This window comes from Talaromyces atroroseus, assembly GCF_001907595.1.
Source record: "Talaromyces atroroseus strain IBT 11181 chromosome Unknown scaffold_22, whole genome shotgun sequence".
NCBI lineage: Eukaryota > Fungi > Ascomycota > Eurotiomycetes > Eurotiales > Trichocomaceae > Talaromyces > Talaromyces atroroseus.
In genome coordinates, this window is record NW_017971454.1 from 52268 (window position 1) to 72355 (window position 20088).

The 20088-nt window shown below is 46.1% G+C and overlaps 9 protein-coding genes across 9 annotated transcripts; 6 read left to right on the plus strand and 3 right to left on the minus strand.

Moving 5' to 3' along the window:
* Positions 1-52: 52 nt before the first annotated feature.
* On the plus strand, positions 53-2134 carry UA08_09436 (hypothetical protein; the record flags this gene model as incomplete). Its single annotated transcript, XM_020265361.1, has 1 exon — positions 53-2134. One exon carries the CDS (start codon positions 53-55, stop codon positions 2132-2134), a length of 2082 nt encoding a protein of 693 aa, XP_020115408.1.
* A 628-nt stretch (positions 2135-2762) lies between these two features.
* On the minus strand, positions 2763-3830 carry UA08_09437 (hypothetical protein; the record flags this gene model as incomplete). Its single annotated transcript, XM_020265362.1, has 1 exon — positions 2763-3830. One exon carries the CDS (start codon positions 3828-3830, stop codon positions 2763-2765), a length of 1068 nt encoding a protein of 355 aa, XP_020115407.1.
* Positions 3831-5742: 1912 nt separating this feature from the next.
* Positions 5743-6254, plus strand: UA08_09438 (hypothetical protein; the record flags this gene model as incomplete). The annotated part of the gene is made up of 2 exons (XM_020265363.1): positions 5743-5949; positions 6003-6254. 2 exons carry the CDS (start codon positions 5743-5745, stop codon positions 6252-6254), a joined length of 459 nt encoding a protein of 152 aa, XP_020115410.1.
* A 65-nt stretch (positions 6255-6319) lies between these two features.
* Positions 6320-8596, minus strand: UA08_09439 (hypothetical protein; the record flags this gene model as incomplete). The annotated part of the gene is made up of 2 exons (XM_020265364.1): positions 6320-7862; positions 7914-8596. The coding sequence occupies 2 exons, from the start codon at positions 8594-8596 to the stop codon at positions 6320-6322; spliced, it is 2226 nt and encodes a 741-aa protein (XP_020115409.1).
* Positions 8597-11661: 3065 nt separating this feature from the next.
* UA08_09440 (hypothetical protein) lies at positions 11662-12739 on the plus strand (the record flags this gene model as incomplete). Its single annotated transcript, XM_020265365.1, has 3 exons — positions 11662-11780; positions 11846-12055; positions 12364-12739. The coding sequence occupies 3 exons, from the start codon at positions 11662-11664 to the stop codon at positions 12737-12739; spliced, it is 705 nt and encodes a 234-aa protein (XP_020115412.1).
* A 592-nt stretch (positions 12740-13331) lies between these two features.
* On the plus strand, positions 13332-14076 carry UA08_09441 (hypothetical protein; the record flags this gene model as incomplete). The annotated part of the gene is made up of 2 exons (XM_020265366.1): positions 13332-13580; positions 13630-14076. 2 exons carry the CDS (start codon positions 13332-13334, stop codon positions 14074-14076), a joined length of 696 nt encoding a protein of 231 aa, XP_020115411.1.
* A 65-nt stretch (positions 14077-14141) lies between these two features.
* UA08_09442 (hypothetical protein) lies at positions 14142-14846 on the minus strand (the record flags this gene model as incomplete). The annotated part of the gene is made up of 1 exon (XM_020265367.1): positions 14142-14846. The coding sequence occupies one exon, from the start codon at positions 14844-14846 to the stop codon at positions 14142-14144; it is 705 nt and encodes a 234-aa protein (XP_020115414.1).
* A 652-nt stretch (positions 14847-15498) lies between these two features.
* Positions 15499-16068, plus strand: UA08_09443 (hypothetical protein; the record flags this gene model as incomplete). The annotated part of the gene is made up of 4 exons (XM_020265369.1): positions 15499-15527; positions 15586-15603; positions 15653-15662; positions 15739-16068. 4 exons carry the CDS (start codon positions 15499-15501, stop codon positions 16066-16068), a joined length of 387 nt encoding a protein of 128 aa, XP_020115413.1.
* Positions 16069-16885: 817 nt separating this feature from the next.
* On the plus strand, positions 16886-18788 carry UA08_09444 (hypothetical protein; the record flags this gene model as incomplete). Its single annotated transcript, XM_020265370.1, has 4 exons — positions 16886-16923; positions 16971-17636; positions 17692-18487; positions 18552-18788. 4 exons carry the CDS (start codon positions 16886-16888, stop codon positions 18786-18788), a joined length of 1737 nt encoding a protein of 578 aa, XP_020115417.1.
* Between the last annotated feature and the right edge of the window lie 1300 nt (positions 18789-20088).

The following is a 20088-nucleotide window of genomic DNA, read 5'->3' on the forward strand; positions in this document are numbered from 1 at the left end:
TCTAACTAGCGCATGCTTCTCAACCACCCTTTCGCACATCACTATATGACGCATGGCTTCATCAAATGTGGAAGAGTTACTTCGCCAACTCGCGGAAGAGAGAGAACGTGCCGATCGAGCAGAAATCAAGATTGCTGAAGAAAGAGAGCGTGCCAATCGAGAGCGAGAACATGCCGACCGAGAGCGAGACCGCGCCATCCAAGCAGAGGCAAAACAGGCCCCCACAACTCTTCAACATTATTTAAAGCTTGTTCAACAGCGCCTTGTGACGACCTTACTAGTCGAGTCCAACCCTGTCAGTTCAGCATCAGGATCTGTGACGGCCGTGAATGAGAAGTTTTACCCTTTAGAGCTATGCCGGTGGGACGATTTTGAGAAACAACTTGAGCGAACCTTCATTGAAATCAGTTCGGTTTTCTCGAGCAGACCTCTTTTTCCTTCTGAAACAGACGTGCTTGGTGTTCAGCGCGAACTCTCGCCTACCAGCCGAAAGGATGAGCAGGATATCCGACCATTTGTCCGAAGTGCAATCGAGAAACCAGCCGAGCGTATCGTGAGAGCTTATTACGACCTGACGAATCGGCCAGAGAAGTTCAACTTCCAGAATAATGCTTACAGCCTGGAGTATCGAGATCCTGAGACAGAGATCGAACGTAGATCTCCTAGCAAAAGAAGATCGCCAGAACGCAAGAAAAGCCAGCCCATTCCCGACCGCTGGGGTATCTGTGAGGAAGAAGGTGGTCTGCGTCGGGTCTGTGTTGGAGAGTATAAAGCAGCGCACAAGGTACCGGACAAAGAAATCAGACAGGTTCTTAATACTGCATCCAAAAACCTGTTCCTGGAGGTGCTCTGGCGAAAGCAGTCGGGAACGACCAATTCCGAACAGGATAAAGCGAAGGAGCTTGTGGCACAGATTCTTTGCCAGGCGTTTCATTATATGATCCAAAGTGGCCTACTCTTTGGATACATAACGTCAGGCCGGACTCTAATTCTCCTTAGAGTTGACGAGTTCGCACAACAGAGGCTATATTTTCATTTCATTCCCGTGGGTTCAACTGGACAAGCTCGTGAATTTGAAGCTCAGTATGCGCCAGCGACTCAATTAGCGGCCTTTGCGCTCCTGGCACTGCGCGCAAGAGAGATGCCCCGTGATTGGATTGTACAGGCCGAAAATTGCGGCATTTATCAGTGGCCCCTGGTTCCTCACCCACCATTACACCAAAACATCTCCCTGCACCCTCAAACATATGTCGAAGAAACAAGTGAAAGTAGTGGAGAGAACGATGACCCGAATGACAGTGATTATGGTGCATCTCCTCAAAGACAATCTAGGTCCCAGCCGGACCAGCAATCCCGAACACAGAACGAGCGTCGACGGTCTCCGCGGAAACGAACTGAACGTTCCGTCGGGGAATATTGCACCCAGGCTTGCTTGCTCGGCCTTGTTCAAAAATCGCTGCTAGACGTGAGCTGTCCCAACTTTTCCATGCACAAGCAGAGTTCTGCTCGTGTGAAGCACCCGATCACCAAAGATGATCTTTGTTGTCTTCTTCGAACGCAGCTTGATCGGAGCCTTGATCAAGGTTGCGAATGTCTAGATAGGAATGGTCTTTTTGGAGATGTGGGTGTACTTTTTAAAGTCACTCTGACCGAATATGGATACACATTTGTTGCCAAAGGCGTGCAGAAAGCAAATGAGCGCGACTTGGCTCATGAAATGAAGGTATACTCACACCTTGTGCCTTTACAAGGGACGAATATCCCGGTCTGTCTTGGCAGCATAGCTCTTACTCGGCCATATCCTCTTGTCAGTATGGCAAAAGTGACGGAGATGTTGTTGATGTCGTGGGCTGGAACGAGTTTACGCTACAATACCTGGCCTGAGGATGCTGACATCAAGAAAGAGACGGACAAAACATTACGGACATTGGCTCAGTCTGGTGTCCGTCATGATGACATTCGACAGTCCAATCTAGTATGGAACGCTGAACGACAGCGAGTGATGGCAATTGATTTGCAGCAGGCAACTATTATATCTGTAGCAAAGCGAAAGGCTTCACCCTCTGTGCTAGATCTTCACAAGCGGAGGAAGCTGACAGCTGGATCATCTCATATCAAGGCTATCACTATTTGATTCAAGTGGGATCTCATAACCCCCCTGCATCTTCCAATCAAATTTCGCCATGTCGCTCCAAGTCACTTGACCATCTATCAGTTCATTTCTCTGATTAGCGCGCATCCCTCAAACAGCACCTGGACAGAGATCTGGACCACTACCATGCCCCTGGTTGGGAATCCTGGACCTGCGGTGATCCTTCCAAGCTCAGTTTGATGCCGTACGGATATACAGTACTTGGAAAGGGGACTACCAACGGCCGGTGGCCGGCCGTACGGCAGGAAGGAGATGTGTATCGTATCCTCCATTCATTGCAAGGGTCTGCGGTATCCGTTTGTCTGGACACTTTGATCTAGACTGGATTTACTTTTCACAGAGGTCTAAGGATCACTCATTTCTTGATCTTACCTTGGAGTGGAACTCATTTCAATTCACTCTGCGGCGATGAGCAGCGGTGGAACGAGTACCGGCGAACGAAAAAAGATATCCAACGCTTGGGCGTGATACATGGCGATCTACACGATTCTAATATACTCTGGAACGCGGAACGGAGTCAGTCCCATCAATTTCGACAAAGCTAAACTATCGCAAACCAAAAAAACGCAAACAAACAGCTACGAACTCATCGCGTCCCACAAAATGATCGCTACGAATCTCGAAAGCAACGCCCAGCCCATTCCGATCTAGATTGGAGCTCAGCATGGTAAAGATCTTGCCGACCTTGAAGAGTCCAATCACCACAATGAAAGAGTCCCTCCCATGGTATTATTTCAACATCGTTTCCCGCCGCTTCCAGCTTCTCACCGAAGTGGTGAGCTTCAGTAGATAAACAATCTACATGCGCATATTCAACCAAAGTTCGAGGCCAGTCACAGAGATCTTGAGCCGCTGCAATTCCAGGGACAGTATAAATTGTGACATTCTCTTCTTCATCTCCAAGGTACTGTGCCCACGCAAATCTGTTGTTGCACAACGGCCACGCCGGTGACTCTGAGAATTTCTCCGATGCCATCGTACTTGTGTGGTCAAGCATAGGAAAGGAGAGTATCTGGCCGCATATCCGCGGTTTCCCTTGGTCCTGGCTGTCACGAACACGGAGAGCGACACCGGCGGCCAGATTCGCACCGGCAGAGCGTCCAACGAGGAGCAGCCGATCATTGATCCCAAAGGATTCTCGTTGCTTCCACACTTGTACCAGTCCATGATAACAATCCTCAAGCGAAGTAGGGGCATTCCACTCCGGTGCAAGACGGTATTCGACAGTCACACATATCGCATTGTGATCGTGGATCAAATGAATGATTGTTGCGATACCGCTCCACCGGTTCCCAAATATGAACCCACCGCCGTGGATATAGTATACACACGGCCGACCGCCGGCTGTACCGTCGTCTGGCGGACGGAAAATCGTCAGACCGATTATGTGGCCTTGGCGCTCAAATGACCACTCGACGCGTTCAAGATGAGAACCGGGATATCGAGCGTGGTACGCATCCAGAATCGATTTTGCGTTGGATTCAGTTGTTCTCTCTCTGACTCTTGCCAATTGTTCTCTGGTCGTTACTTTGTATTGCTGTTGACGAATTGTTTCAAGCGCTGGTCTTAATTGCGGCTCACATGCTTCAATTATCTTATCGACCTTGATGTTCTCATCCGTGGATCTGCGTCGCAACCAGTGCTTTGTATTGATATACAAGGGTTGTTCATCTGACATCGTAGCTGAAAGATGATTGCTTATCTTGAAGAATAAGAATGGTTTGGGTGAATATATGAGAGCTGGGTTCGGCAGTATTTATATCTACAGTATCGTGTCTCGTCTCATTTCTTGACAGATGTATTGTTCCGATGGCGCCTGATCTAGGTATCACGCTTTAGTACGATCAGATGCATTTCTTGTCAGAGGAATCAGATAGATGTGCGTGAAAGCCGATTAAAAATTTATCCTACACTAATTTCTTAGGATACTGCTCCACCTCTTCATGCTCAATTGCCCTGAAGGAACTATGTTGAATAATGATAAAATGAACGATACCACTGTAGAAGACAATCAGTTTACATTAAGGCCACTCTCATCACGTGGCATGACACTCCCTGACGCGTTCAAACTCCTTCATCAAGTAACGAACATTGCCTTCATTCAATGTTTTTCCCCATGGTTTGGGCTCGTTAGGTATCGTGACTTGTTCGAGATCAATGATAAAAATGCTTCCATCGTCACTAACGATGAAGTTATCCAGCTTTGGATCCCAGTATAGAGCATTTTTCTCCGATAGATCGGAGAATACCTCTCGAAGCTGGGATTCCAGCGCTTTCGCTTCAGTAATATATGAGCTGTTACGCGCAATGAAGTCTAAGGTTGACCAGACCTTTTCCTCGGTATCGAATTCATTTTCCCATCCCTCTTTGCGTTGTTTGATAATGACATTCCTCAGTAGTTCAGGTTCACAAGGAGACGGTGCTAATCTCAAAAGATAAAGCGTTTTCCTTTGAGGATAGAGTTGCTCGGCCTTCTCTATGCTGATGGGATTCTTTCCTATTCGAAGCTTCAACGCGTGAGCTTGGTCTTGATCGCTCTATCACATCTCTTGATGTACCGTTTTGTCAATGTGTGATCCTCGGGACAACCGCACCACATCATCGGAGCATCAACGTGGTGACACATGCTGGGAAGAAGATATCAGTAGTAGATGGCCAAGCTTGTGTCAGGATTTTCTGTAAAGCGTTCCCGGTGGTTGGAGGCGCAGTGATGGTGAATTCAATACTTGACGGGTTCAAGCTGTATTTATAGACATCTCGGGAGGCTTGAGCGCTGTGGTATCCTTTGTTCGAAGTTGAAAAGAATTCAGAAAGTTGATTGTCATCATCAGCCTGACAAAGAAGGGGTGTGGTCCAACTCCGGTCCTGTTTGAGCTGCAGCTTTTTGGTCGCCGCTGAATTAATCCCAGATGCCATGAATATGTCATAACTTCACAGAACCAAGCTAAATGACGGATTTTTATTACACAGTTTAACCCCTTGTGCCTGAGTGGCATCGAATGCTGGGTATTCTTTACACGACCGCTCCCAGCCTTGACGGGGTGGGGAGTTCCGACGGGGCTAACATAAATCTGTAAACCAATGAGATCGAGGGGCTGCTACTCGTAGTGTTGTGAAATGGTCAATCATGTTTAATCTCCCTAATCTCCCTAATTTCTATATATGCCTTCTTTTCGATCATAGTACACATGTCCAAAATGGAAAGCCAATAGAAAGAAGTCATGGATTAGATATTCAGGCAGCTATGATGACGTGCAGGCATTAACGTACTTGTATATGATCTAGTTTGTTACGCCTAACGGGCCCCACCCTACCGTCTGTGGTTTTGTTTCGTCACCGCCTACTTCTTCGGGTGCTACCCCTCCACCTGTCTACTTTATTACTCCTATTTGGTCGTTAGGCGTCATTAGGCGTCGTTGAACATATTTTACTTTGAACGTATGGCCTCAGTTCAACGGTGTGAATGCATGTTTAAGTTAGTTACGGATAGGTATGTCTCGGTCAATTCAGCTTCCAAGTCATGGGAAGGCCGTCCTAATATTTATTGAATGGCATTCCAGCCAGTAGGTTAATCAAAACAACTGTGCGCTATGTCCACGAACGAAACGACCGTCAACCCTTTCGAAAGCGTCTTACCGCAAACTGGCGTCTCGAGAAGTGAAATATGGAATGAAATACAATCAACCGCTGTCGCCGCGGTGGGAAAAGCGGTCGAAAATAAGGAGGCCCTTGCCTCCTTCCACGCGCCCACCGCATTCGCAGAAATCATCCGTCAGATTCGAAAAGATTATGCACTAGTGAGCTCTGCAGGACGTTTACTGATTCGTAATTACTGACTTCACTCAAATAGCATGCCGAAAAGTTCGCCGATCGACCCCGCCAAATTACACGATGCCAAGGTGGAGGACTTGTGTTTCTGCCTGGAATAACGCAGACGCCTATAGACTTCATGATACTTGAACCAATATTTTGCAACGGAAAGGCTACAATTGGAGGCATTAGTGTAGATATGGATCATTATTATGTCCTCCTGAAGAAATGCGATGTTTTTGTCGAAGATGGTAGCCAATTAGTCACAGTGGCTATGATGTATATAGAATGACAATAAACGAGTGAACTTTTTGATTGACCAGTGGATCAATTTTGTCTTTGAAGGGAGTGGACTATTTACAGGTAAGAAGCGATAGGAGTTTGCATTTGCGTGCTGTCATCATCTTGGAAATTGAAGGTATCAAGATTGAATTGCGTGTAGTCGTGGTCCAAGAAGTTGAAGGTGTCAAGATTAAATTGCGTATAGTCGTGGTCTAGGAAGTTGAATGTGTCAAATTTGAAATGCGTGTTGTAATCTGGATGACATTCCTGGTCGCTCTCGAATGCGCCGAGGTGGGTTTGGACAGATGTCGATTGTTGGGTGGTATCAATTACGGTATCAGTGTTAGCCTCCAGCAAGTCGTCTGAAGAAACTCCTATTTCAGAGGCGCAACCAGCTGCAACCAAGGGCACATATGTGTCTTCTTGTGAGAGGGAATGTAGGGGTTGTGCATGACCGGTATTCATACTCGATCTTGTCGTCTCCACCGGAGTGTCAGATACAATGGACATTGGTCGTTGATCACGTAAGGTTTTGCTTGAGTCCGTAGTATGTGAATCCGCATTTGAAAATTCATCGTTCAGATACGCAACACTTTCTTCTGAGGTGATTGTCCGCAGTGCGCTATTGCAATCATCACTCATGTGCGCTAGGATCTGTGCAACGTGTGTGGTACCATCATTCACTCTATGTGTGGCCTCAGAAGAGTTGGATAGAGAAACTTCAACAGTGTCGTCATATCCTCCCACATCACAGAATAATTCGTCATCGATGTTATCAAGTTGTGTACAACTTTGAGCGCAGACAGGTTCGGTTTGTCTCAGCCTGTTGCGTCCCCTCGATTCGAGTATGGATAGGCTGGATACAGGCTGTTGACTTCTTGATGGAGATAAGGCTGTAACGTATTCTGTATGTGCGGCATCACTATCGTGTGTTATCACCTCGGGTATGATGGAGGCTCTGGCGGATCGATCATCGGCAGAAATAGATTCACGCGAAGATTGTGGTGGATTGAAATTGGAATCATCTTCTTCTTCATCTTCCCCGTCTTTGTTTGCACCGCAAGTTGTTATTGCGGCGGCCCCGGTTCCAGTTCTGCACACACCAACACGTCGTCTTTTTGACCCAGGCGCGTTCTGACTATTTTCATGAGACCTCTTGTGCGTCCGAGTGGATTGATTTTGGCCAGGAGTATTCGTCTGAGGTATACTACACTCTCCATCTGGTTGCTCCTCCGTTGAAGAGAATTGAGCCTCGCTTGATAACTGCTTTGACCGCAAAATAGAGAATATCTTGCTCACAGCTTCACTATATTCAGGATCCTCGTCCACGGCTTCATCATGTTGAGCGTCCTCCTCGACAGCTTCCTCATCTTCCGTATCCTCGTCGACACGGGTGTTCTGTCGATCGTCTTCCATTTCGGTATATTGTAGTATGATAGACCCCAGCTTTGTTCGTCGCAAACCATCAACATCGTCGACCATTCCTGCACGTGATAGACCGGACCGTAAAAATCCTGCCGCTTTTAGGTCGAGAGATCTCGATTGAAGAACTTCCGGCCTATATCTCTTCAAATAGATCTCCATGGCTGTACATTCTTTGCTTGTCATATTCACCCAGCTGCAAAACATCAGTCTGCCTGGACGCTAAGAAAATGAACTGAGAACTCACGTAGAAATACCCCCACCGAGTCTAAGGGCTACGCCTGGACCATGTCTCTGCATCAGAGATATAAGCTTGTTCCACCCTTTCACAAGTTTTCTCACTTGGTCGGTGTCAAGATCGTGCGTATCCGCCAGGTAGGCATTGCTCTCTTTTCGACCGCCGAAAGTTGTCGCTTCGTTATTTCGTGCTTTGTACAATTCCAGCACATTGTCGCGCTCGTGGATCTGCAACAGAAATAGAAGTTGTTCAACAATGATACCCTCTTCCTTTGCTTTTGATTTTGCCTTGCGAAGTCGTTCATATCTTACAATCGGTTCGTCTGTAGGTGAGAAATTGTCTAGGATGGTAACTTCCCTCACCCAGAATGACCCGGGATCTTCATATTTATCGAAAGTATCAATTGCTGTGACATTTCTAAGAACGCTAACTGCAGATTTGATTCTGATGTCCTTTGGTTGCTCGGAGGTTGTGCTCGGTTTCGCGTTTGTCTTCGATATACTTGATGGAGCGTTGGGTAGAATCTTTGATAATTCTTTGTCTGACGCACGCGCCAAAAGACCGCGCAATGCAAGCTGTATACTGTCATTTGTGAGAGGGAAAGGTAATCGATTTAAAATATAGATAAGTAGTTGTTGCAATTCGGTCTCAGATAACTGACGAACAATGTCAGGTAGATTGTTAGATTCCATGCCGAGAGAGGATTTAAAATGCTAGGTTTACTAGGTGAAAAAATACTTACATCTTTAACACTTCAAAAATCAGAAGTGTGCCTACGTAGGCACACTTCTGACATAAGCAGAACAGATTAACTAGTTAACTTAAGTTAAGTATTTCTAAACAAGCTAAGTGCTGTGCAAAGTAACACTGCCACTGATGCTAGCGCGACGCTAATATTGCATGAATGTACATAGTAGGCCAGTCACCTTGGTCCCATACGCACGATTTATGGTTAGTGTGTATGTACAGCCCCTGCTACTATACTTGAAAACCGCAAGAAGACGCCTGATTACGAACTTTGCCAAAAGATCTTCATGCTCCGTGGTTCAAAGATACTCGATTGGACTGATGATCTGAGATGGATTCTAGACCCGTCCGCACGGATGGTGGAGAAAGACGGGTCTTCGTGTTTCCTGTACCCGGCGTAGGAAAATCGAAAAGTGTGAATATGGAGGATTGGAAGAGCGGTATTTTGCCGGCAAAGAATCCTACTGGTTGTGATCAGATCAACACTCGGCGTTCTAGGACACAGTCCGACTATCAGCTATACTGCATGCTTAGTGAATTTTGAAAGAAACTATCACACGTTTCATTCGTAGGGATACCAGTGTCGTATACTTACAAGACGTGATAGGACTAGATAAGGACAACGATGGAGCAGATCATAGTTTCCACCTGATATGTCATGGTGGATGATGTATGCATGATCCATTTATATTATATATGGACATCAGCCTTGTCCTACTGTCACCGCAACTTGACAGACACAATCAAGCCTCTTAGCGGTCTCGAGCTCAACCCTTTTGAAGTCAATGAATTTTCGATCACTCTTTCTTCACCCTGCATATTTCGCACATGGATCTCGAGAATGCGTCAGAGGCCCTGCCGCCTGACAGTCTATACATCGAGATGGAACACCCAGAGGATTTTTTCTCCCACAATGCTTCAGAGAAACTACCGCCTGAAGATCTAGATTTAGAGAAGCAGTGTACTGTACCTGGAGACACGAAGCCGACTTGGTGGAGACGGATATGGGGAAGGATCTTTTCCCTGATTTTCAAAGCCGAAACGCCGGCAGCTCTGTGTACAGCTGATAGCAACTTGCCTTCAACGCCCATTGAGAGGCTCCACTCAAATCGACCAACTATCGAGACCGTGAGAGAGCCAGTGGCAATATATACAGCAGGTCCTCCGCGAGGTATACCTGATTCGCAGGGTATACGGACTTTCGAAGAGACGACCAGAGTCCGCTCACCCCAGCCTCCGCCTCCGCCTCCGCCTCCACCAAATACTCACGACCCCTGTCAAGACGGCCTATTGGGTGACCGCGAACTGGATGATCTACTTTCGTTGGTTAAAAATGCAAAAAGCGACATCTCTCCATCGATATCATTCTCTGATAGGTCGACTGCAAGAGGGAGAGACTCAGCAACAATTCCACCATCTTTGTTTCCCCGTCTGTGATTGGAGTGTAGATGGATACTCGCATGATCCGAAGATTAGTGATAACAAACATCTATGATCGCTATTCAAAACCTATTTTGTCTGACGCACCGACGTGACTAAAATGACGACAGAGACGGATTCCCAGATACAAGTAGGTACTCTACAAGGACTACGAAGGCTAGTAGTAACTCGAGTCTAGACAATGATGATCCTCGTTCGCCAGATAATCCTGGATATCATTGAGATTATGTTACCCAATCCAGACCATCGCGAATCTGGGAAAAGCTTGATTCTGGAGTATTGTTCTATATCATATACGGTGGATGAGAGAGACTATTACGTGCTTCTGGCGAACGCTAGAGCCGCGCTTGACGAAAGAGAATGGCGTTGGAGAGATAGAAGAACGAGATCCTAAATCATATTAGGGATAGTCTCCTCGCACGCTCTAACCCATGTTTTATTTTGTTATGTCTTCGGGTAGCCGATGGTCAAACCAAGCTATTTTTATCTCGCTTAGTCGACGCTGGGATTGGGTCTGGGAACCGCAGTCTCAGCATATCCGTCACCGGCACTAGGATTGAAATAAGACCTGGGTTTCTGAAAGTCTTACACGCGGGACATCCTGGCTCCAAGAACATGGATTCAACCTTCACCCAATAGTGCCATTAGGACGTGGCTAGTATCGCCTTTTCGATATCGACCAAGAGACCCTAGCGGGGCTCAACAAGGAGTATCCGTCTCTCAGAGACCCGAGACTAGGATTGGCGCTACTCACGCAATCCTGGGACAGACATCTTCTGTAACTACGTGGACAATTCTAGCCAAAAATTATGCTTTAGGTGATCATAATTCAATTGCTATTGGTCGCTTAGATTATTTCTCATTTAGGTCAGGAGAACTAAAGTAATTGCGACCAGACTACTACTTGACGCTTTGGGACAAATCTCCGAGTCGTAGTCATTGCATAACCCTGACCAAAACATAAAAGGGATGCGTACGCCATGTATGGACGGTGCATGATGCAGTCCAAATCCAAATTGATCTATCCAAAATCTGAGTTGTCAGAAATATGGCAGCTATCCAAGTCAAGACCAATATCACCGTGTCCAGCTGCAAGGGAAAGCTGAAGAGCCCAGTTTACTCTGTCCAATGCGAAACACGTATGTAAAAATCAATGGTTTGGTCAACATCTGCTGATAATCTTAGCAGTGAACCCTCGAAAGCGATCTATTCTATCATTCATCATCACGTTTGTCAACGCATGGACCGAACAACCAGTTCATATGTACGCCTCTAATTTCGATGTCGAGAAAGCGATCTTGCCCTGGAATCAAACGACACCTTACAAGTCTAGGCCTGTTTGGATTATTCTGAAAATCATTTGCTGGTGCATCCTGCTTCTCTGCGTGATCCGATTTTCCATGTACTACTAGTCTCCGCTTACATAACTGTCAGTATTAGATGCCGGAAACATCTCCTATTTAGCTTCTTCCATTCCCTGATTTACCAATTGATTCTAGGTACATGTGTGTCAGTACGACTCAAATCGCTGTGAGAACTTGTGGCGGCGCATGACGACAGATCTAACACCATGACCCAGTCCAACAAAGAGATACCTATCGAATATATTGGTCAGACAACAGATGACAACACAACATCTGGTTTTGTCGCTAAGCGAGTGGTTGAAAGAACAGAGATAGAAACGCTTCAGTGGGTTCAAGATTTCAGGATGCGGCTATGTGTGAAGTCTGATTGACTGACGGTATGATATAAAGAGTGGAAATCCAGCTCTGGAAACGGCGATTTATGGATCTATCAAAGGCGGCGCTTAATACTTCTGAGACCAATACCAACCTAATGCAATATATACGCTACTTACAAGGTCGGCTTGTTAAGACTGGCGTCGCGTTCTCAGACTATGGAGCCAAGACCTCTCAGTCCAGCCTCACTGCGCCTTCCCTGACACAGGCTGTAGAGCAAGTTGAGTAAGTTGTTATTCACTGCGCGTGTTGTATGATACCCGTCTAATTACAAAAAAAGGGCATTCTGTAATTAAACCATATTTAAGCAGCCCTTTTATATCATCACCTTTCTTAAAGTCACATTGATCCCACGCTAATATGCTAATATGAGAGACTGAAAAAAGAATATCAGGGGTCTAAATTCGTTTGTGACATGATTACGCAATATGGAGATGGAGATATTTGCTGCAGAACAGGCTGATCTTTCTTATTTCCGAAATTAGAGCATATCAGTAATAGAAAAATATATAGTCTGGACCTATAGAAAACAGGGAGACATTTTGGGAACGAATATGGAGAATGTTGCTTTCCCTGGTTTTCAAGACCGGAACATCGGCAACTCTGGCTAGAGCTAATGGCAACATTCTATCAACACTGAATACGAGCGTCTCTGTGGATCCGGTGCTCAATCGTGATTGCGTGACAGGGCCAGCTTTGGGGGAGCCGACGGCAACCAACGTAAATCCACTCAATGATACACAAGCCCAACAGGACTCGCAGAGCATGACAAGTCTTGAAAATGGGATCAGAGTCCACTCATCTTCGTCAATATTTGGTGATGACGATCACAGTGAACACCGCATACTATCGAAAGCGAATCATCGACGCATTGACTCGAGAACGATTTGTCCATATGCACGCCTCTAATGTTGAGATCGAGGAAGCGATTGGGTCCCAGACGGAAACAACCCTATGCAAATCTAGGCACGTCCAGACTGTTCTACCAATTCTTTGCTTGTTGTCTGTGCGATACGATTTCTCAAGTACATGTACTCCTAGCTTATGCTACTATCTAGATAAGCCGAGCGCATGCAACCGCTTACTCCTTCACATATCCTCATTGGTAGAATATGTTGACTACTTGCTCTACTGGATCTAGACCCAGTCCAATAAACGGAGTCTTATTCCAACATGTATACTCTTTCGAACGCCAGTAGTCTTCTGCATCTGACTAGATATTTCTGACTTTTGGAGGTAGCAATGAGGCGATTGATCAAGGCAGTATCAAGATTAAAAATAGTGAGATGATATCAATGTACGTGAGCACGATCGGGTAAAACCAAGGAAACCTGTCTGAATTCTGTTCATTCTCATCTATCCTGATCTTCCTGCAATCATTACTTAGTATATCTAATTGAGATTTCTGTATATAGGAATGCGTTCCCCCGTTGATACAAGTTAGTTAACTAGTCCAATGTTAGATTATCTAATGCCAATCACATGATCGACCCCGCACAAAATGGAAGAATCCGGCGACAGCATATTCGATGACTTCCTCCAGGATTATGGACAAGGTGACGAAATCATGGACGACCTCATCTCGAAAATCAAATTCGTGTATCGAAAACCGCCTTCTGATGACCTATGTGATAAGGTACAGGAGTTACTAGGTGGTTCTAGAGTGATTGACTACGGTGGTTTCAAGTGGGTCGAGCCGGAATGGGATTCGAAGGAGTTCAGATTACTGGAGAAATTTCTTCAAGAAGGGGTAAGCGTTGTAATATTTGCAGAGTCAGTGTGACACTAAGAGATCATAGGCTCGTGAAAACGAAACGGAGTTACTCGGCCACCGGATGCGCGGACCCATAAAGCTCGTCCGCTACATTCCTCAGGTGCCTGACCATAAAAGATCTCCACCACGGCCCTATCTGATATGTCCATCTGGCTACGACGATGCAGCTGTCTTGGTCCGATCCGTCCAAAAGGAAACCCAGCATCTTCAAATATATGACATCGATCCACGCACCACAGTGCAGGAAGTTCAGGAACAGATTGAGTTATTGCCGAAAAAATATGGCACCACGCTCGACAACCTCTTACTCCTTCCACATCAAAGTAAAATTGCCTGGCCGATCGAAAACGAATTGATGTTTGTTTGTCAACTTTACTCCACAGGCGGTCCGGATATGTCGGCTGCATCGGCAGATCAGGAAGATGATGTCTCCCCCTTTATGCGCCGGTTCTGGTGGAAATGGTCAAGATAAACACGCGCTGGGTTTTGTATTGTTAGTTAAATGCGGCGAGAGCTTCCACCAATCAAGCAGACTTACTAGTATGCGGCATTTAAGTTTGACGATTGATCCTTGAAATCATGACTCGCCGCCAGTATGAGCGGATACTCCTCCATTAGCATAGCCACTTTCTGCAGTACCGGCCACGGAACCAAATTCAAAGACGTAACCACTCGAGCAAGCACCGTCAGAAGTCCCGGTCCACCAGCGGCTCGTCGCAAGTACTCAAGTTTTGACCCCGTTCTAATACAACGTCTCATTACAGCGAGCTCCGCATTGACTTTATCGCAGTATGCGGGTATCTTGCCTAAATAGAACTCTTCGCGGTTTGACGATCTTGTAAGAGGGTCATCTGTTCCATAGCAAGCAATTGCGTGATAAAGTGCACATTGGACGTGTAATTGGCGGTCGATTTCGTTACTTCCGCGGCCGAGAGAACAAAACGCAAGGCTCGCGTTCTCATTCGTGGAGAGAGTCTTTCTACGCATTGCGATGATGACGAACTCGACGATGTTGCAATCCTGCATATCGTATGTGGCGTCCAATGATGACTGCACCTTGGCTAGGAATTGATGAGCGGCGATGAGCGGTTGCGATTTGTCTGTCCTGTTTGGTAGGCTACGGACAGCGCCAATACGACTGACTAGTAGATTCATCTGTTCGCCATGACGATGGATTTCATCCTCAGTGCAATTGTAAATAAAATCAATCGCGTGTGTGATCTGTACATCTCGGCTGTCCATGGTCATCTGTGAGTTATAGAATGAAGTTGTGAAATGCGCGCGGGTCGGCGCTCGGATTCATCCTCTATGTGGGTCGTGTAACACTGCATATATGATTGGCTGTACTAGCAATGAGTGGATATGTTTTTGAGAAATATATCCACCAAAAGCTAATCGAGACCACACTTTCTTGCGTTACGTTGCCTCGTCAAGTATACTAGCAGTATAGGAGTACTTGGCAAAATAATAGTGCAATTGCATTTACTTTGAATAGGAATCAAGGAATGACTCCGCCTCCACTGTCAACTGAAAAGTTAGGACGGAAATTGAGAACTGAAGGCGACGTTTCATTGTCTGGTACGGATCCAGTTGAGGATCCAATGACCAACTCTCGTTGCCAATAGAACAACAAACCTTGTCAGTGAATTGAATCAGAAGATAGAATCCTCCACTTAGAAATACTCGGCGATCGCGCCACTCGTGGAGACCGTAAGTTATATTTTGATCCAGGAGCATTTTCCAAAAGAGGGGGCTCCTACCGATTAGGAGATCTTGTGGAAGATCCGATTGGTGAGATTATATCTTTGAAAAATGGACCTAGAACATTACCGTCTTGCATCCGAAGCAGCCTTGTGCAAACAGAATCGTCCCCAACCCGGGCTGATTAACCGCCATGTCGCAGTTATCGAATGACAACGCTGGGTACTCCTCAGAGAGTTCACATTTGACTGAGGAATGAGAACCTGAAAAGGCTGCCCAGATACAAGCTGATGCTAAGGTATGAATGCTGAATGAGGAACATGTATGATGTGCTAATGAGATTTTAGTACTTGTACTGTAAGTCCGGAACACCCAACATTCATAATACTGGCTAAGTTTTAGACGGTGGGTGTCTGCACAAAAGCCCATACAGGGAAGCAAACCGACCGCGGGATCAACAAGTGCGGCGACGCACGATGCTTCTCGACCGATAAATCTCAACTCTGTCGGTCAAGCGAGGCATTCGCAATATCGGTCTTCAGATGTTTCGCAATTAGGGCAAGGGGCCTCGAAGCGCAGCTATCAGGAATACAACCAGGATCGGATCTCAACGTCGGAACCACCTTCGTCAAAGATGCAACCACTCCCTCGCCCGGTATTGGAGCGTGTGCGTTTTGATCTACACACGATCAGCAATTCTTCAGAGAACCAAGAACCTTCGTCAAAGTCTGCCGTCTACGGATTTTTCGGTCTCAACTTGTGACAGCATGACCCGCATCGACTCATGTGGGCAAACATCCACAACGGCAGAATCGCGACTTTCGCACTATAAGAGGGAAGGTAGATAAACCCCCACCCTCTACGAAGAGGTTATTTTCACTGACATTGACCAGTGTTTTGAACCCAATTTTACCTTGGAACAACACTACCCGTACGAACGAGCGCCCACACTATTGCTCAGTGCCTGCCTGCTATCAGCGGTTCAATCGGAGTTATATTCAGAAAGCGCATATGAGGACTCATGCAAATGGTTTATCTTGGTTTTGAACGACCAGAATCCGTGATGCCAGTCGAGTTTCAGATATTGGGTGTCTGGGCAAATCTCCATGTCGAAATCTGCATAGAAGATGGGAAAACATGGAATTTGTATTACCAATATGTACATTAGTTATTATTTGTCTTTCGCGGAGATAAGCATACATGTGAAACAAAACCTGGGAGATTTTTGACTTTAAATGCACTAGCATCTAGAACCACGGATACCGACGAGTATTGGGCTGCGCATATGGCAATCAGTCTATCGCTACTTAGGGGGTGTCAGGTTCAATAACAATTGCCTGTTCACACTATGTCCGAGCGAATACTAGTCATGCACTGTAGTAGAACCAAGTAGGCTTTGTGCAAGCCGAGAATTTCCATTACCGGAAAAGACTGAATAGATCCCTGCAGGCGCAGTTGAGACAGTTGGTCATTTAATGAAGCCCATCCCCGGCTCTGCGAGAGTATGTCTTCTCCGGGAATTACCACAATACAGCGTGCACTAAACTAGGAAGTACCATACATCAGCCGTCCGGATCAACATGGAAGGAATTATCGCAGGATACAATTTATACATTGAGTACGTTATCTTCCCATTTTTGATGGCCGTTTCTAACACTGTTACAGGTGTCGGAAATCTTACTTTGATCGAACTATCCTATCGCTGGAACAGTATAAACAATTCCTGTTGTCCTCAGCTTCCAAGGCGCGACAGGATCTGCTGCTACACATCGTTGATTACTCCAAGGCGGGGTACAATACTTTGCTGCTTTGCGAACTTGCAGCACTATGTCCATTCTATCTTCCCTCCGCTTTGAAGGATATACAGGAGACACAGCAAGATTTGACACTCTGGCTTGGAGCAACACATAACGGTAACTTAAACCGACAGACATATGCTACCTTATTCCGTATGCTCCGTCTATTGTTGCCAAAGTCTCAGTCACACCTGTTGAACCTCCTTGATGCGCAGATGTCGATGCTCCAATGCCGCATCAGTCGCTTAGATTTTACTCTGCCACTGCTGATGACAACGCGTATATTGACACAGCAACTATTGGAAGAGAACCCATGGCACCCTATGATCGGCAATCTCCATATTATGGATTTTGAAATATCGAGAAGGCCTCTGTCTTTAGGGAGGTTCGAGAGATTTTGCATCGTACTTCACAGTCTTATGGCTGATATTGTTCCTACCAACCAGACTATTCCAATATCACTTGGCAGGACTTTCGAAATGAGCGGCACATGGCATCCACGCCAGCTAGAGGCTGCGCATGGAGTGTTGCAATGGTAAGTTACACGATCCTTGCTCTTCTTGACAGTTTCGTGTCTTACGATCATTTAGGACTGAAAAGCATACTGCTTGGTTTACATGCCTCCCACAAATTCCAACGGATCTTGCCCAATTTCGACAGCACCTTGCTTCATGTAACACCATATATGTTCGAAATATCTTGATTTCTCTTAAAACTACTGAGAGATTTTTACCAACGCAGTGGCTCCTGTCACTGTATGCATTAGCTGCTCTGTGTCCGCCATGGCTTTTGACAGCCGGGGTTGAAGGGGATCTTATTCTTCTCGTTCACGCTTTTCACACATGTCAAATGACTCCAACAAGTTTCAAGGCACTCCATCAACTGCTGAGCATCACATCTTTTAATAATCAGCCACCAGAGCTCGCGCATGATCTGGAAATTATCCAAACGAGGATACAGTGGTCACCAAACGCTTTCGAGCACTCTATTATATCGGCTGTGTCTCAGTTGGAAGCAGTGTTTCACTGCCAAGTCCAGTCATATGGGCCGAAGGCGATACTGGCGTTGAAGGCGATACTGGCGCTTAAGCACCAACTCAAATCCATAGAACCATTGAAGAAATTTGTTTCGCTATTACGAGGGTTGGAGTATCTTCAAAAGCAGCGCATCCAGAATTCTTCCAAAGGTCCGGAACTTTTATCAGAATCTTCTGGGACATGCTCTATTTCCAGCCCTTCAGCTTCGACCCGTGGAACAGTTTCTGATATCGATTCTGTTTTGCCCTTCTCACATCCTTCACCCGATTCTGCTACAAAGTGTGGCTATCCAAATGATACAATGGCAGAAAAACGGCGTTATAAGTGTTGCTGGAACGACTGTGGAAAGGTAGATACAACCCATGTTCAACGTTTTCTAGTGGACATAGTATAGTTATACCAGCATTAACCAGTTGTTTCGACGCAAACACGATTTGGATAGACACTACCGTTGCCACAAGCAAGACCGCCGATATCGTTGCACGGTGCCTGCTTGCGACAAGAGCTTCGTTCAGAGTAATGCTCTTACAGTCCACTCGAGGACTCATACTGGTGAGAGACCTTATGTGTGCGAGTATGAAAATTGCGGCAGGTCCTTCTCCGACGCAAGTATCTCACTATCCAGTCTAGCTAAGTCATATATTTGCTGATTGATTGTCAAAGTCTTCGAGCAGGGCGCGCTATCGCCGCCGCATACATTCAGAGTGAAAATGCCCATTTGCAGAAGCCGTCCGTTCAAATGTCACCGATCGCTCATATTAGATAGATGCTGGCTCTCTGCACTAAGGCCAAGCGCTTCTTCACTAATAATGCTACCAAGTAGCGAGCGGATTCAAGAATTAGTTTGGAGAAAAAATGAAAGCATCGAATCATATTATATCATGTCAGAGGGCACAGAAAAGAGGACGTAGGATTACGAACTGAATGCGTTCTAAGGGGGGACTTCGTTGTCTATATCCAGTACTTTGGCATACTAGGCAATCGTTCATATACTTCACTTGACCCTGACTATTCTCGCTAACGTCTCCAAAGACTCAGCACCGTCGATGAGTTGCAGGTAAGCCATCGGAAGAGACACGGGGCTAGGGATACAGTCGCCTAGACCAGACTTTGCTTTTGTTCGTCGATGGGTAAGATATGAAAGCCTATTTAAGACCTCGAGTCTTTAGATGAGTCACTCATTAGCTGTGTTCGGAATTGGAGTGTGCTCTTGAAGCATGTATACCGCATGCTTAAGCCAGGAGGCTATATCGAGTGTCTGGAGCAAAGCCACACAATCGGAAAGAAACTTCGAAGGGCGTCGCAAAAGCGAGGTATGCAGCTTGATGTGGCGCTGAGACTTGCAACTCTGTTTGAAAATATAGGCTTTTCGATAAAATTTCTGCACAAGAGGCGTCTCTATGCGAGATAACCGGGGCCTCGAACGACGTAGATTTACGGCCTTTGCAGAAGGATTGCTAGCTGCCGATCAGTCCAACGTGACTCTAAAAGATGTTCTTGCCACAGACCAACTACTGGACGATGATGATACGGTACCATAAGTCTGGAACACAAGTTTCATATACTAGGTGTGCGCGCAAAAGCCCTGCATCATAGTATCTGCAGACATGTATTACAAGTCTCTGGGTTTGTTGTCTTGTAGGTCTCATGTTCTCAAATATGGGTGTATCGCAGAGACATATGTTTTGTTGAGTGCTATTCAAGGACGTGGGTCCCTCAGAATTCAGTTCTTACAGGTAATGTAGTCGCTGATAAGGGCTGTGGTTCAACCGAAGATAACTCTATTACAGCCCGTGTAGTCCGTATGTAACCTTGAATTGTAGAGATCATGTCTTCTGAATTATCACGCGCTACCGACTGCCTGGCGCCACATGGGCTGGCGGATGGATCGTGGGTTGGCACGTGATATTCACTTAACATGCAAGGATATAAAGCTTGCGGAAATACCTG